The 16,055-nt window shown below is 43.3% G+C and overlaps 1 protein-coding gene across 3 annotated transcripts in view; it reads left to right on the forward strand.

Moving 5' to 3' along the window:
- DMXL2 (Dmx like 2) overlaps positions 1-16,055 on the forward strand; it is a 94,953-nt gene that overhangs the window by 13,542 nt on the left and 65,356 nt on the right. For all 3 annotated transcript variants that reach the window (XM_066634827.1, XM_066634825.1, XM_066634826.1), the window contains exons 2-7: positions 4,490-4,615; positions 7,143-7,214; positions 9,870-9,948; positions 11,500-11,656; positions 12,799-12,865; positions 14,930-15,108. In XM_066634827.1, coding sequence (XP_066490924.1) covers positions 4,490-4,615; positions 7,143-7,214; positions 9,870-9,948; positions 11,500-11,656; positions 12,799-12,865; positions 14,930-15,108 — 680 coding nt within the window. The remainder of the gene's footprint in view (positions 1-4,489; positions 4,616-7,142; positions 7,215-9,869; positions 9,949-11,499; positions 11,657-12,798; positions 12,866-14,929; positions 15,109-16,055) is intronic.

Here is a 16,055-nt window from a genome sequence, read left to right on the forward strand (position 1 = left end):
AACCTGCACAAATGGTTCTCTTTGAGCTCCAGACTAAGAACAACATGTTATGACCAGGATATACTCTTCTTGTAGCCCTAAAAGCATTAAGAAATGGGTTACGCTATTTTCATGAAGGCTGCAGTTGCATATACATTTTCTCTGGAGTAAGCCCCATTAAACACAGGGAGACTTTCTTCTGAGTAGACAGGCATAAGCTTGCACTGGAAGGCACCTACTGCTCTTTTTTAGAGAGTGGCTGATTTTAAGACCTGTTTATGATTGTAAGGTTGCCCAGAATATTGAATTGTGTTGCCACATTATTAGCATCTTTTAAGAAATGAAAGAGAGCCTAAACCAGTGATGTTCAACCTTTTCCATCTCATGGCACACTGACAAGGCATTAAAATGGTCAAGGCACACCACCAGGTTTTTGACAATTGACAAGGCACACCATGCTGCCAGTGAGGACTCACATCTCCCATTGGCCCTATTAATAAATGACCTTTCCCCAAATTCCTGTGGCACACCTGTGGACCACTTGCGGCACACCAGTGTGCCATGGCACAGTGGTTGAAAATGGCTGGCCTAAACTATTTTTTCACCTTGTTCACATGCTAGCAATAAAAGAAATGTGATATGTTCAAAGCTGTGGTCTATTTTTATTTAAAGGAAAAACTCATTCAGCATGTAATTACTTATCAGCTCTCTTTTGTGCTTTTGGTTTTAAACATGAAAGCTTATTGATTTATCGTGCTACTCTGTACACTTTGTGGAGAGGATGAAGGAATAACAGGGAAAATTATCCTTATTTGGTTTAGCTTTGATGTTCAGGAACTTGGTCGCTGGAGCAAATGACAAGGTTTATCATTTGTGCCTTAGATACAGCTTTCTATAACAAGGGTAACCTAGAAATGTGGTCATAGCAGATAAGTACTGTATGACTTTTAAGTGTAACAAATGGAACACTATCTCTGTTCCTTTTTTTAAAAAAAGACAGTGAAATGTCAGTATTCTCCTACGAAGAAGAGGCAGAAAATTCTGATGCAGTACACAGAATACGTACCTAATGCAATGTTGTAAGTTTATCAGGAGTCCAGAAACGACGCCTTGACTTACTAAACGTAGCATTACATGTCATTTCCACCAAACCTCTTCTTCTTCATCGAGCCCTTTGACAGGTCGGCACAAGCCGTCTTATGAGGAAGTTGAGAACAGTGGGAGTCACCGTTGGTGTGCAGGTTTCCGCTTTGTTCAATATGTTTCATGACTCCCCACTACCAATTTTCAGGGTTGATTGTGGGAGACACTGCAAACTAGTACCTGTTAGTCATGTTGCAGTGTTAGATGTCGTTGATTCTGACATTGGTTTACTGCATGCAGCATAAGTGGTGGGGCATTCTTTAGGAGCATTCTTTAGGAGAGAAAAGATGCCTTGGTTAATTACAGTGGGCTCTTGGGATCTATGGGGGATCCATTCCACATCTCCCATAGATACCGAATTCAGCATATAATGAAATCTGCAGGGGGCTGACGACACTACAGTTACTTACCTGGGGGCTGCACACGGCCTTCTGGAGGTTTCATGTGGCCTCCCCACACCTTAGAACAGCTCCCAGATGTGTCTGGAAGGCGCTTCTGGTCATGTCCAATAGGTCCTCTGAAGGCCCGATCCTATCCAATTTTCAGTGCCAGTGCAGCCATGCCGGTGGGGCATGTATTGCATCAAGTGGTGGGGCAACAGTCACAGAGGCCTCCTCAGGGTATGGGAATATTTGTTCCCTTACCTCGGGACTGCACTGTGGTTGCACCAATGCTGGAATGTTGGATAGGATTAAACCCTGAGGCCCTCCTGCCGTGGGTTCGGCATCCACGTATATTCAGACCCACAGATCCTGAACCCACAGATAAGTAGGGCCGTTGTATAATAGCATTTATTTGTTTGTTTATCATATTTGTATACTGCCCTTCCTCCAAAGAGCTCAGGGCAGTGTACACAACTGCTCCCCTCCTTTTTCCCTCACAACAACCCTGTGAGGAGTCCACCTCCTAAACCACTACAAGCAAGGGATGGTTAATGTGTAGAGACAAAAGGGGTAGTTGCAGTTGGACAGAGAAAGTGGCTAGTTAAAATTTCTATTTTTGTGGATATAAAAATGCTGGTACTCTTGGTATTGCTGCTTGTTGTTGGAATGGGGATCCAAAGACTGTTTGATAGAGTGACTTACCTCACTCCAGGCTGCTCCCTACTATGATCATTTTTTTTCTACTTACAGATAGTGTTTTTTGTTTTTTTAGGGAAGTGTTTGAAAATGTGATGGTCCAATCACACCTCACCTGTAGCATGAAGTGGTAGAGTCCATTCTAGCACCTCTTTCCCACCTCCTGCATGTGTAGTCCAGGTCAAAGGAATGGATGATGGGATAAAGATGGGGATGGAAGATAAGAAAAAGAAGCGGTGAGAATGGAAATGTTCCAAGATGTTGGTGATATAAGGGAAAAGTTTTTCTTTTAGCCACCCTCGTGCCTTGTCTGCACATATGAATGCTGTTGATGCACGATAAAAGCTAGAAAACTGCTTTTAAAAAAACCCACCCAAACATACACATAGATCCATGGAGAAATACCATTGCACATTGCGCATAGATCCATGGAGAAATAATGCTGCCCAATTAGCGAATCATGATTAGGAGTGTAGAAACACCCTCTAGACCTGAGGTATTCAATCTGTGCATCCCGCCTCCCTAGTGAGGCGTGGCTGGCCTCCAGGTGCATTGCCAGGCATCTCGGGGAGAGAGGCTGCTCTGCTATGCTGCACGTGCTGCCTGCTGACTTGCTGCTTTTCTGCAGCTGTGAACGAGGTGGGAGGGGCAGCGTGAGGCTGGGAGGGCTGTGATGCTGGGGGGAGGTGGGAGAGAAGGCTGGCTGGGCAGGCAGAGGTGCATCTCATCATGGAGCTCTCTCCATGTGCAATCTTGCCCCAAGGACTACATTTCCCAGTGTGCCCCTCGCCCTGGGCGTCCTGGGATTGGTCAAGGCTGCTTGGGAAGGAAGGAACCAGCCTGCTCCTAGTAGGGGGGTTGTCCAAATGCTCCAGCCTGCATCCCTCCGTCTTGCCTGGGGGGAACAGGGGTGGCATCTGCATGTTGGGTGTATGTGTGTAAGCCATCTACTTTGGGGTGAGTTGTAATCTTGCTGGGTGTGGCTTTCCACACTTTCCTGGGAGTAAGCCCCATTGACTCAAATGGGGTTTACTTCTGAGTAGACCTACATAAGCTTGGGGTCTTTGTCAGCTTAACCAAGGATCCTCACCTTTCTGTTTTTCCTCCCCCTTCAAAAAAGAAGAAAAGCCACTCTTGATGGCTTTGTCTCCAAAAACTGATTAAAAATAAAAAAGTCCCCATTCCTTTTTAGCCATTCCCCTTTTTCCTCCTGCCTCCTTTTGGGTTGGGGGTACTCTGTTGGCTGCTATTGTAAGACAAAAGGCACAATCCTAGCTAGGTCTACTCAGAAGTAAGTCCGATTGTGTTCAGTGGGACTTACTCCCAGGAAAGTGGGGTTAGGATTGCAGTCAGACAGTCTCTAGGTCTCAGTTTGCATCAGTTTGCAATTAGCAGATACACACAAAACAAAGTCTTCCCCTCCCCCAGCAAATTCATCACTTCCCCCCTCCCTTTCCAAAACCCTCCAGGTGTGCTGCTAACAAACTCAGGGCACAATCCTAACCAGGTCTACTCAGAAGTAAGTCTTATTTTGTTCAGTGGGGCTTACTCTCAGGTATGTGTGGTTAGGATTGCAGCCTCAGAGTGCTGGCAGCCTTGTTTCTAGTGTATAATTATAACACCTTCATCCCCATTTTGGGAGTAACTGAGGTGAGGTGTTGTGATGGGGAGCTGTGGCCAATGGCTACAAGGATCAGGGAGGCGCAAGCCGGAAAAGTTCAAGAACCACTGCTCTAGACCAATGTGTCCTTCCCTTTTCATGTGGGTATTCACCTTTCTTTTTCAGTTATGGAGCTAATTAATAGCATTGCTTCTGCAGTAGCATTCACTTGTATAACTCCTTGAATTTTTTTCAAGTTCTTTTCATTAGTGTTAGCTGTATTCCTTGTGAACAGCCCTCCTTTCTTGATTACAAATTGGCATATATGATGATCAGATTTAAACAAAATATATATTGCAGGGAGCAGCAAGGAGAACTTGGAATGGTACCAATGCACAGATGCTGGTTTAGTCCAAAGGCCTCTTTTATTTTCCAGTAAGAGCTCTGCATGCATAGAACTCCACACCATCGACTATTTCTCTGTGGTGTACCCCAGTGAAAATTGGCATATGCTAGACCAATTTATTTAGTAATACAAATGTGCGTTCTCCTAAATGAGGAATGAGATAGAAATGTCAATTTATGCACTACGTGCTTTTGCGATGCTTGTTTCTGTTTTGTCTTTTCCAATAATGGTAGCATAATGGTCAATTTTGTTTGTTTTTGACCTTCTTTTTTTTTTTTTTAGGCATATGGCTCTGGATGTGATATTGTTATTCTGGCAAATGACTTCGAATGTGTACAGATTATTCCTGGTGCTAAGCATGGAAACATCCAAGTCAGTTGTGTGGAATGCTCCCAACAGCAAGGAAGGGTAAGGATTTCAAAACACGTGGGAGATGGGTAAAACAGACATGGTACATGGTTGGAACTTTTAAATTTCAACAGTTGAAACTTCAAGTACAGCCTCAGGAGCATCTCTGAAGCTGTGGAATGCCAGGCCACGAAAGACTTCCCATAGTCCAAGCCTGAGCATCTTTTTAGAAACATTAAAAACCTACCTTTTTTTTAAAGGGGGGGGGGACACTTTTGGAGCTGCACATTGAGGGCCCAATCCTGAGCCTCGCGGACTGTCTCACCAGACCCAGAGCCCCATATCAGGCCACACAGCCCAACATGGGACTCCTTGATTCTGTGCCCGCTAAAGAGCCACTGCAGAATTGATTAATCCCGTTGTGGGGCTATTTCCCTTACCCAAAAGAAGACAATGAAAGTCCCCTTCCTCTGAGGAGTTGCCAGCGGCATGCTTAGGAAGCCTCTGTAGCCGATTTCGGCACTGCGGCAGCCCTCTGCACCAGGCAACTCAGAATTGGGCTGTAAGTCAGCAGAGGGTGGGATACTTCTGCTATGGTTCTTTTGCTTTTGTTACCAGCTTAAATATTCAGAATGGACTGAGCTGTAAACAAATTGAAACTAACAAACTCTTCCCCCATTAACTCAAAATACATCAAAAATATATGTAGTCAAAAAATACATGATTCTATTACATAACCTTATTTTCTGTCCGTATAAAATATAAATGGGGATTATTTTCTATTGGAGACATTGCAGGAGTCTCTCCATTCAGCTCTGACTATAAATTGTTTATTGATCAATATGCAGAAGGTAGCCTCTCTAATTTTCTTTATGGGAAGCTAGATAAAAATTAAATCATCGATGTCTATCCAGCTTTCCAATTAGATGAGTAGAAAATGCACTTGTACTGTAATTACTATGTTGGTTTAAGTTCTAAATAGTGAACTGTGGTAGTCTTTTGGTGGCATTTATCCTTACCTATATTGGTGATTAAACTCTCTGAACTTTTGTTGTGGAATGCCATGCTGTATTGGCTGACTTGTTTATTTATTTACTGCTCCTAAGTGTTAAATGTCTCTTGAGTTAAACCTGAATGGTGTTTAAAAAAAAAAAAAGAATTACAGTGCAATCCTATTCAAGTCTACTCAGAATAAGGCTGCAATCCTAGCCCCACTTTCCTGGGAGTAAGCCCCACTGAACACAATAGGACTTACTTCTGAGTAGACCTACATAGGATTATACCCTAAGTTCCATTGGGTTCAGTGGAATTTAGGGCCCAATCCTATCAAACTTTCCAGCACTGGTGCAGCTCAGTGCAACCCTGAGGTAATGGAACAGATGTTCGCTTACCTTGAGGAGACCTCTGTGATTGCCTCCCCACCACAGGATCCAGTGCATGCCTTTTTAGCATGGTTGCACCGGCACTGGAAAATTGGGTAGGTTTGGGCCCTTACTCCCTAGTAAGTATGCGATTACAGCCTTTAATACCATTTAAAATAAATGCATTGTAAAAACCAAAGAGCACATTTCCCCAGAGTTTGCTACCACATGTGCTGGAAATATTTAATCTACTTTCTAGAATGATTTTTAACCTTCAGATGAAAAGTTCTGCTTATTGATACATCTGTTCTCAGGAGTCAAAACTACCTACAAATTTAGGTTCAAAATTATTCAGAGGACCTGGTCTTCAGAAAGGTAGAAGAAAAAGACTCCTTTCTTGGTCCACCTTAACCCATTTTTGCCTGGCCTACAGGTGTACACATTTTGTCCCTGTTGATTATATGCAGTGCTGGGCCGAAATGGCTTAAATATGCAAGTTTTGGGATTAAGTTTAAGCAAGTTTGCAATAGTAATTGTGAGATTTTGTGCATGGCAGTTATTCTGGAACTCTTGTGTGGTATATGTTTGCATTCATGACTTGGCAGTTGTGCTTATGTAACTCCTTGTATTGCTTCAAACTCTTTCTGGTGGCACTGACTTCATTTGTATTTGTAAACCACCCACATTCCTCTGACCTTTATTGGTAGTTGGACAGAGCAAGTAAAAGCTTGCTGGGTCCGTGGAACTCTTGGCTTTAAGCTCATCGGAGTGCAACTCTCAGGGTGTGTGTGTGTGTGGTTTCTATTTGTGTATGTGGTGTAAACTTCAGCATTATATTGAATGGAAAATAATCATATCTGCCAAAAAAAAAAAATTCCATGCATGATTTGGAACATCAGTAGCTCTTTTATTTATCACTAAAGCTCAGGTTGTTTTTCTTATCCTGGGCTCCTAGAAGTCACCCTGCAAATTGCAGGATATAGGAAGTGGTTAACTTTTTTTGTTTGCAAGACTTTCTTTGAACAAGAAAAGGGAGGAGGCCAATGTGTCCCTCTCAATCTTGTCTCCGGTACAACAGTCATGTGATGTTTGTACACATTTATTTTCTGTCAGAGTCCATTCCTGCGCATAACATCGTGTAGGAGATGCTTTTCATATCTCTAAACAGTAAAATATTCACCTGTGTGTTAAAGCTCAGTGTAACTGTTTTCTTCAATCCACTCTAGATTGCAGCCTCTTATGGGAATGCAGTTTGTATTTTTGAACCCCTTGGCATAAATTCTCACAAGCGGAACTGTGTAAGTTTTTACTATATGACATAAAGTATATATTTTGGGTGGCAGCTTACAGCATTGCTAGAAATTGCTTTTGAGTGGCATTACTAAGACAAGATCTAAGCATCCTGTGGTTGATTCAGATGTTTGGTAAGTGTTTGGTATTTTTTTGAGTGCCATTTCTCCCTTGCACAGTAGCAACAGCAGGGAATGATTTGCAGAGGAGAACATGGGTGCAATGTTTTTTTTCCCCAGGTTGCTATCTTCCCTAACGCCCCTCTTCCCACAGCCATTCTTCCAGACAGGGCTTCAGCTGTGTATGTGCACCATCCAAGGCATGCATTTGAAACCTTGGCTGGGGCAAAAGCAACTAGGGAAGAGTTGCAAAAGCCAAGAGATGAGAGAGTTAAGCAGTTCCTGACTGCCACCTTTTCCCTGTAAATCATCCCTCCCTCTCCAAATACCACTTTGGCTTTTGCCACTCCAAAAGTGGCAGCCAAGTTTTCCAATGCAGTTTGACTGGATCTCAAACTTTTTTGACTGTTGGCTCCCTTGACCTACTGGGCCACTGACCATGGCTCCCATTCGGACTATACATCCGATATATTGTATAGGGCAGGGAGTTTTCTGAGGATTCTGCATCTCTCCGGCTGGTATCAACGGTTCCCTCAGGCCTTGCTGAGGGAGAGTCAGCATGGCTTCTGTAAGGGTAAGTCTTGCCTTACAGAATAATAATAATAATAATATACCATAATAATATATATTAAAATAATAATAATATACCATAATTAATAATAATAATAATAATTAATAACAACAACTTAATACCAGAACCAGGGGACATCCACTAAAATTGAGTGTTGGGCGGGTTAGGACAGACAAAAGAAAATATTTCTTTACTCAGCGTGTGGTCGGTCTGTGGAACTCCTTGCCACAGGATGTGGTGCTGGCGTCTAGCCTAGATGCCTTTTAAAGGGGATTGGACAAGTTTCTGGAGGAAAAATCCATTACGGGTTACAAGCCATGATGTGTATGCGCAACCTCCTGATTTTAGAAATGGGTTATGTCAGAATGCCAGATGCAAGGGAGGGCACCAGGATGAGGTCTCTTGTTATCTGGTGTGCTCCCTGGGGCATTTGGTGGGCTGCTGTGAGATACAGGAAGCTGGACAAGATGGGCCTATGGCCTGATCCAGTGGGGCTGTTCTTATGTTCTTATGAAGCCACAGCTTACAGTATTGGAACCACTGTTTCAACCTAAGGTACATCTTCAGATATTTCAGACATTGTTACTTAAAATACATGGGGGGGGGCCATATCTGTGAATCCTGTATCAGCAGTTTCTGTTTACTGCAGATGAGGGGAGACCTCCTGTGCCACCTGCAGGGAGAGGCTCTCCAGAGGCTCTTCTGAGCCCTACAGAGGCCGCAAGTGCCCTCACACAGCCGCTATGGGACTCAGAATGGCTGTTTAGACCAGGGGTGCCCAAACCCCCGCCCAGGGGCCACTTGTGGCCCTCGAGGACTCCCAATCCTGCCCGCAGAGAGCCCCCAATCTCCAATGAGCTTCTGGCCCTCTGGAGATTTACTGGAGCCCGTGCTGGCCCAACACAACTGCTGTCAGCATGAGGGCGACTGTTCGACCTCTTGCATGAGCTGTGGGACGAGGGCTTCCTCCATTGCCTGCTGTTTCATGTTTGTGATGCAGTAGCGGCAGCAAAGGAAAGGCCAGCCTTGCTTTGTGCACGACCTTTTATAGGCCTTGAGCTATTGCAAGACTTTCATTCATTCATATAAGTTCCATCTGTAATATATTCATTTATGTAAATTTATTCAATTTTGAAATTTTTTTTTCCCTGCCGCAACTCAGTGTCAGAGAGATAATGTGGCTCTCCTGCCAAAAAGTTTGGACACCCCTGGTTTAGACCAAAAAAAGTTCCTTGCAGTTTTTTTCGTAAAGTGATGTTTTTATGCCTTTAAAGGGCATAAAAAGTCATTTCCAATTTTACAAAAAAAACTTTGTGTGACTTTTTTTGGCCTAAATGGCTATTCTGAGACCCACAGGTGCCACAGGCAGACTCACATGGCCTCTGCAGGGCTCAGAAGAGCCTCTGGAGGCGAGGGGAGCTGTGCTTTGGAGGGCAGGGGGGCGTCCTCGGTATCTGAGGATTCAGGTTTCTGTGGGGGTTCTGGAATGGAACCCCCACGGATTTTGGAGCATGCCTGTATAAGACTAAATACGACAGGGTTTTGTTAGCTTGTGTACAAGGTGCAAAATTTTTAAAAAAGGCTTACCCTATTCAGATCTTTAATTTTTCTCTTTCTAAGCAGAAATGGAACCTAAGCTGATTTTCTCCACCTCTTTGATGATGTATAGGAAATTAGCCATTCTTGCAAACAAGCAGGACTGCAAGCTCATTTTCTGGTTGTGTTCGTATCTGAGCTATGGCTGTTTTCCCTTACTGAAATGTGCTTAATTGGTGTATATTATTGACGCTAATCCTTTTCCTTTGAAGAGTGCTGTCTTACAGGAATGTAGTTACGTAATCTGGTCAAATGAAAGTGTAGAAAATCAAGACCTGAAGTACGTGTTTAGACCTTTGTGCAGAAGTCGATGCATGTTTTGTTGCTTCTGGGTTGTGTGCATTTCTCAAGAACTAATTCTTAGTATTACACTGCAGCAACTGAAGTGTCAATGGCTGAAAACAGGACAGTTTTTCCTCAGTTCTATGACGTTCAACTTAGCATGGGATCCCCAAGGTAATACGACATAAACTTTTCAGTATGTTTAACAGTGAAGAGTGCTTTTGATGGGTTTTCTTTAAGGAATATCTTTCGGTTCCCACTAATATGAGTGAGGTGCCACTGGACAACCTTTGTTGGGGATGTGTTCACTCTCCTGATGTGTTGGGACAGGCACACCCCACACAAATGGATATTTGTGTGGTTGCATCTCTTTTCCTGCCTTGTGTAGTATGTTTTAATGTGTACAGGGCTCTGTGTGCATAGATGCCATGTGATCCATCCATCCATAGCCTAGAAAGAGAGCCAGGGTGGTGTAGTGGTTTGGGAGGTGGCCTCAGACCTGGAAGATCCAGGTTCAAATCCCCCCTCAGCCATGAAGCTTCCTGGGTGACCTTGGGCCAGTCACTTTCTCTCAGCCTCACCTACCTCACAGGGTTGTTATGAGGAAAACAGGAGGGGAGCATCTGTGTACACCACCCTGAGCTCTTTGGAGGAAGGGTGGCATAAAAATGTAATAAATAAATAAATAAATAAATAAAGTCATTCAAGATTGCATGGGCAAGAGTTGAGAAGGGGAAAATAGTAGGAAGGGAGTTGAGAATTGAAGCAACTATCAGACTTTTGGGAAATCTGTATTGGCTTTAAATGGGTGGTTGTTGTGGCACCACTTTTTGAAGAACTCCAGGGGTCGATCCTGCCTCATCTGCCGCCCACACCCACTTGTCCCTGGTATAATGTAGATCAGCGCTTCTCCAACATTTTAGCACTGGGATCCACTTTTTAAAGCAACAATCTATTGCAACCCATTAAAAAAAGAGATCTCGAAAGAAATAATATTTTTATTTATTAATATTGATAAATTATAAATGAATAATAATTGGGGTTCTGTGCTCCCAAGGGTGCTAGAGACCTCAGTATAGTATGTGTGTGTTGGTATTTGCTAAACTCTCCCTAGAAATGGAGTTCAAGGATTGTTCCCTCAAACCTTTACAGTCATTCCAGGGTACCCAGAGGGCTGAACTGGAGAGCAAGATGTGCAGTTAGGAACTTCCAGGCCAGACAAAACATTGAAACTGAGTTCACAAGTGATCTACAGTGTGCCAGTTACTAGAGAAAATCAGAAAATGTGACATTTTAATTTGGAGATATAAAGATTACCACAGGTTAGCGATCCAGCTAACAATTTTCTTCTGCAAACTGGGCAAAGGTGCTCGCAAAGTTTTTTTTTAAAGATACATTTCAAAAACTCTTCATGACCCGTCAAAAATTGGCTCTCAACCCACCGGAAGTCCTGACCCACAGTTTGGGAAACACTGATGGATGATTATTGCTGAACAAATTTTTGCTCAAACTATATTGCTTTTCCATTGACCACTCATTCTTCGATTCTTTTTAGATAGCAAATATATTGCTTTATTTAGTATAAATCTGCTTTGGTTTTGTGTATAGAAATTGTTTTCTAAGCTTGTTTTCGGCAGTGTCATCCAAATTTGTGTGTGTGTCTCCTATAAAAGAGAAATCAATGTACATAGCTTTCTGCTTTAGATATGTATGTGTTGTTTCCAGGCAACCGACTGCTGACTGCCACAGATTATCTGCAGTTATGGGCCCCTCCATCTAGTGATGTTCTAGAAGAGGAGGAGGAAGATGATCCTGAGGGTGAAGCCAAAGATGACAAGATCCATCCTGTTCTAAGTGACTGGAAGTGTGTCTGGCAGTGCAAGTAAGTTGATTGGCAGTGGGAAATGTGTTAAGAAAAAAAGAACAGGGACTTGCATCCCGACCAGCACCTCTGTCATTGGGCACCCTACACTTGCAAAGGACGTTTCTGTCCGCACAATTAGCTTCTGATGGCAGAAGTCCAGTCGGAGGCCACCCAGAAAGATTGTGACTTTTTTTTAAAGGGCCCAATTCTATTCAACTTTCCAGCACTGATGCAGCTATGCCAACGGCGTGTGCGCTGCAGCCTGTGGCAGTGGTAGGGGGTATCAGGTAGTCCTCCTTGAGGTAAGGGAACATATTTTCCCTTACCTTGGGGCTGCTTTGTGGCTGCGTCAGCGCTGGAAACTTGGACAGGATTGGGCCTAAAATGACACTGCCTTTTGTACATGTAATGCAGTACAGAATTGTATATCCCACTCACGTACAGTGTGCCCTCAGTATCCACAGGGGATCCTTTCCAGGACACTCCATGAACACTTGGTTCTGCGGATAATGAAATCCGCTGCGGTGGGGACCAGGCTGACAAACCAGAAGTGTCTTGTAGAAGCATCCGGAAGGCACAACCTCCCTGTGCTTCAGAATACCTCTTAGACATGAAGGCACCTCTGGCTTGCTAACAAACCAGAAGTGCCTCGTAGAAGCATCCGGAAGGCACAACCTCCCTGTGCCTCGGAATACCTCTTAGACATGACTGGAAGGCACGTCTGGTTTGCCGACAAACCAGAAGTGCCTCATAGAAACATCTGGGAGGCCCTCCAGCCATGTTGTTGGCATCCACATATATTCAAATCTACTGATGTAGGACCCAGAAACCTGGAACAAATTAGTACGCTAATCTGATTAAAATAATATGAGTTGCTGATTGGAATTCCAAGTGGTGATAGCAAATATGTGGTTAAAGAATCCTTATGACGTAATGTTAACTTTTCTTTCTGGAAAATCAAGTTTTTTTTTTAAAAAAAAGAAGAATTATTTTGGCCTCCCTTCTTCTGCGTTCGTAACAAAATTTTGATCTGAAAATGGCTGTAATCGGCCATAGCGAACATGCAGCATCGTAAATATTTGTTACATTTAAAATAAGGGGTACTTAAAGTAGTAATTTCCCTCTGAATTAAGAATTGTTCTCTCCCTCTGCTCTTTTAGAACTGCAGTGTCTGTATATATGATGGAGTGGTCACCTGATGGTGAATATTTTGCCACAGCTGGGAAGGTAAGCATAAGAGACCAGTGAAATGTTTAAGAAGTTTCAGGGCTCTGTTAATAATTGTAGTCAGTAAGATGTACGGTAATTGTTTGATGTTGCTATGTATGTAATGCTACATGAACAAGCCAAAGGAAGCTATGGACGCATGTGCTCTCTCTCAATCTTATGCGTGCAATTCTGTGTTGCGTGTGAACTTGGGTAATTGTGACTTGTTAACTGACAAGAGTTAGAACAAGTTAAGATAGCCAACAAAACTTTCACTGTCCTTTCACACGCAAGAGAGGAGGAGAGGGGTGCGGTAGAGCTTCCTTGAACTGTTGGTGTAGCCTTGCGTCTGAGTTGTACCAATGACTATTTGGTTAGACAAAACCGTGTTCTAGCCTGTCTCAAGAGTAATTCCAGTGAACCATTTAAGGTTCCCTTTCTTGCTGGGTTCCCCACAGCACAGTGCACCTATGAATCATTTGCTCTGCACATTCCCTTAATTTTGCATTTAACCAAAACTCCCGTTAATGATAATCTGACTTAAGGCGAGGTTTTCAAAGTCTGTATTGTTGCCAGTTCCCATCTGTCGAGCCTGTATATGTGAAGCGCCAGAGTTCTGTGACTAAACAACCAAAACAGATGGTCCTAGAAGCCATTTTCTGCCTTTTGACAGAGAAGGTTTCCATTTTAGGTGCAGCATCAAGGTTTTCATTGTTCATCGCATTTCTTAATATTATTGTTGTTGTTGTTGTTGTTGTTGTTGTTAATAATAATTATTAACAACAACAACTCAGTATTTATATACTGCCTTTCTGGTCATCAGATTACTCCTCTGACTTTATTCAAGGTGGTTTACATAGGCAGGCTGGATTTTTACAATCATAGAGGTTCTCTCTTTCAAGAACCAACAACATTTCAGAATGGATCTTCCTGGTTTGGCCTCACTTCTGACCTCCAGTTCTCCCATGCAGGCTGACAAGCAGCTCCATCTCCCACATGGAGGGCAGCCAAGACGCTTCTTGCTCACAGTAAGAGCAGGTGGAATCACTCAGCTGGGCTTGTCAGCTGCTTCAAGGTCTCGCCATTCTCAGCCATTCAGGGAGCTGCCGGTGTCCTCAACTGGCGACCTTCTGTTGTTATCTTTGGGCTAACGGAGGCTCTACCCTCTAGACCAGACCTCCTTCCCTAATCTAGTTGAAAATTACATTTTCTTGTTAACTTCACATCAAGTGTTCACGCTCAGGAATTATTGTCTTAAAAAGCCCTTCCAGGAGCTGTTTATACTTGGAAATCTCTTGTGATAATTTGAAAATCTCTGTCTAATAATTTATTATTTTTACCTTTTTGTACTGCAGTCATATTTTCAATATAGGCAGTGTAATAGCTTCTCGGCCTTTTGGCTAATATAATGGATAAGGGAGCAGTGTCATTTTGTGGGCATAAGGTATTAATAAAAATATGCTGTATCAAGTTCATATCTTGTCCGGTGAGTGGCCACCACCACCACCCTTTAAAAAGGGGGAGAAGTGAGCAGGAAAGCATCTTGAGAGCATGGATGGTGCAGTGGTTCTGGAGTTGGAGTTGGACCTGGAAGATCAAGGTTCAAATCCCTATTCAGCCATGAAGTTTCCTGGGTGACCTTGGGCCAGTCACGTTCTCTCAGCCTCACCTACCTCACAGGGTTGTTGTGAGGAAAAAAAAGAAGGGAAGGAACAGGGGAGGGCGGGTGGTATAAACTGTGGAAAAATTAATAAGCCTGTATGCTCCGTAGATATTATGCCAACCTTCACTTTTTTACATTGAAGCAGATTCTGTTAGGCTTTTTGACCATTGACCCTCCTTCATGTGCTCTACTTCCCTTATTTAATTCTCTCCCACACCTACACAGCACTTTCAGGTTTTTGTTTAAAAAGTTGGCAGATCCCATTGCGGGTCTTCCAGTTGACATCTGCTTTAGCCCACAGTCTCAGCTGTGTCTTTTTGGTATTAATGCAAATGCAAACTGATGCTCAGTTCCAGTGGTTTAGAGCTATTTTTGGACGCATATATATGCATTGCCAATCTACTATGTGTTGGTTTGTATAGGATGATTGTCTGCTAAAAGTCTGGTATCCAATGACTGGCTGGAAGTCCTCTCTTCTGCCCCAAGAGGGTGACGAACAAAAGAAAAGCTCTGCACCCATTCATTTTGCCTTTGTGTACCTGGCGCATCCTCGAGCGGTGACGGGATTTTCGTGGCGTAACACTAGCAAGTTTATGCCCAGGTTAGAATGACCTTAGAGGAAATGTTACTTAAATTGTCCAAACAGTAATGCATAAATGTTGACTTTGATAGAAGGTGGTGATGGTAGTGGTGGTAGAAACATAATTTCCATGTTATGAATGAGTGGGTATGTGCAAAAGGAACTTGTGCATTGTTACAGTTAGGAGGGTAGTATTGGCTCACAGGCCAGAATCCAAAGAGATATTTACAGGCTTCTCCTATGCATGTTAACTCTGAAATAAATTCCACTTTACTTAATGGAGATTTGTCTCAAGAAAGTGCTCACAGGGTTGTAGCCTTACCTCATGCAAGGAGGCTAGTTCAGTGGAACGTTAGGCTTTTCCTTTGAATGTATTTCCTGCCACTCCCCTTGTGCTACGGCGAAAACCGCTTTGGAAATCCGTTCTGAAACTAGTTTGATTTTGAACTTGGGAAGCTCCCTTAGACTGAGTCAGGCCATTGGTCCATTTTGCTCAGTATTGTCTGCTCTGGTTGGGGCAATGACTCTCCAGGGTTTCAGACAGGAAGCTTTCTCTAACTGAAGATATCAGGGATGGAAGCTGGAACATCCTTAATGCAAACCAAATGCTCTGCTACTCAGTGACAGGCCCCATTTTGAACCTTGTTCAAATTTGTTGAAAGGCAGTGTATAGGTGTCCTATATAGGTGTCCACCCTGTATCCACAGGGAATCTGTTCCAGCTTCCTCCCCTTGCAGATACAGAAACTGTATTCTGGGGGAATCCTATGGATGTAAAGCTTTGTGCCCCTGCCTGCTTCCTGTTAACATTTTGTGTCCCCGTAGCATTCAGGCTGCCTGCATGCTTGTCACTTTCCTGTTGTAGCATCTGTAAAAGCCGACTGCTTTAACAAGAATAAAACAGGATGGGTGTGGGGGGGCCTGTGGTGAACCACAGATAACTGAAACCATGGATACCAGATCCACAGA

This window comes from Tiliqua scincoides, chromosome 8, assembly GCF_035046505.1.
Source record: "Tiliqua scincoides isolate rTilSci1 chromosome 8, rTilSci1.hap2, whole genome shotgun sequence".
In the NCBI taxonomy this organism is placed as follows: Eukaryota; Metazoa; Chordata; class Lepidosauria; order Squamata; family Scincidae; genus Tiliqua; species Tiliqua scincoides.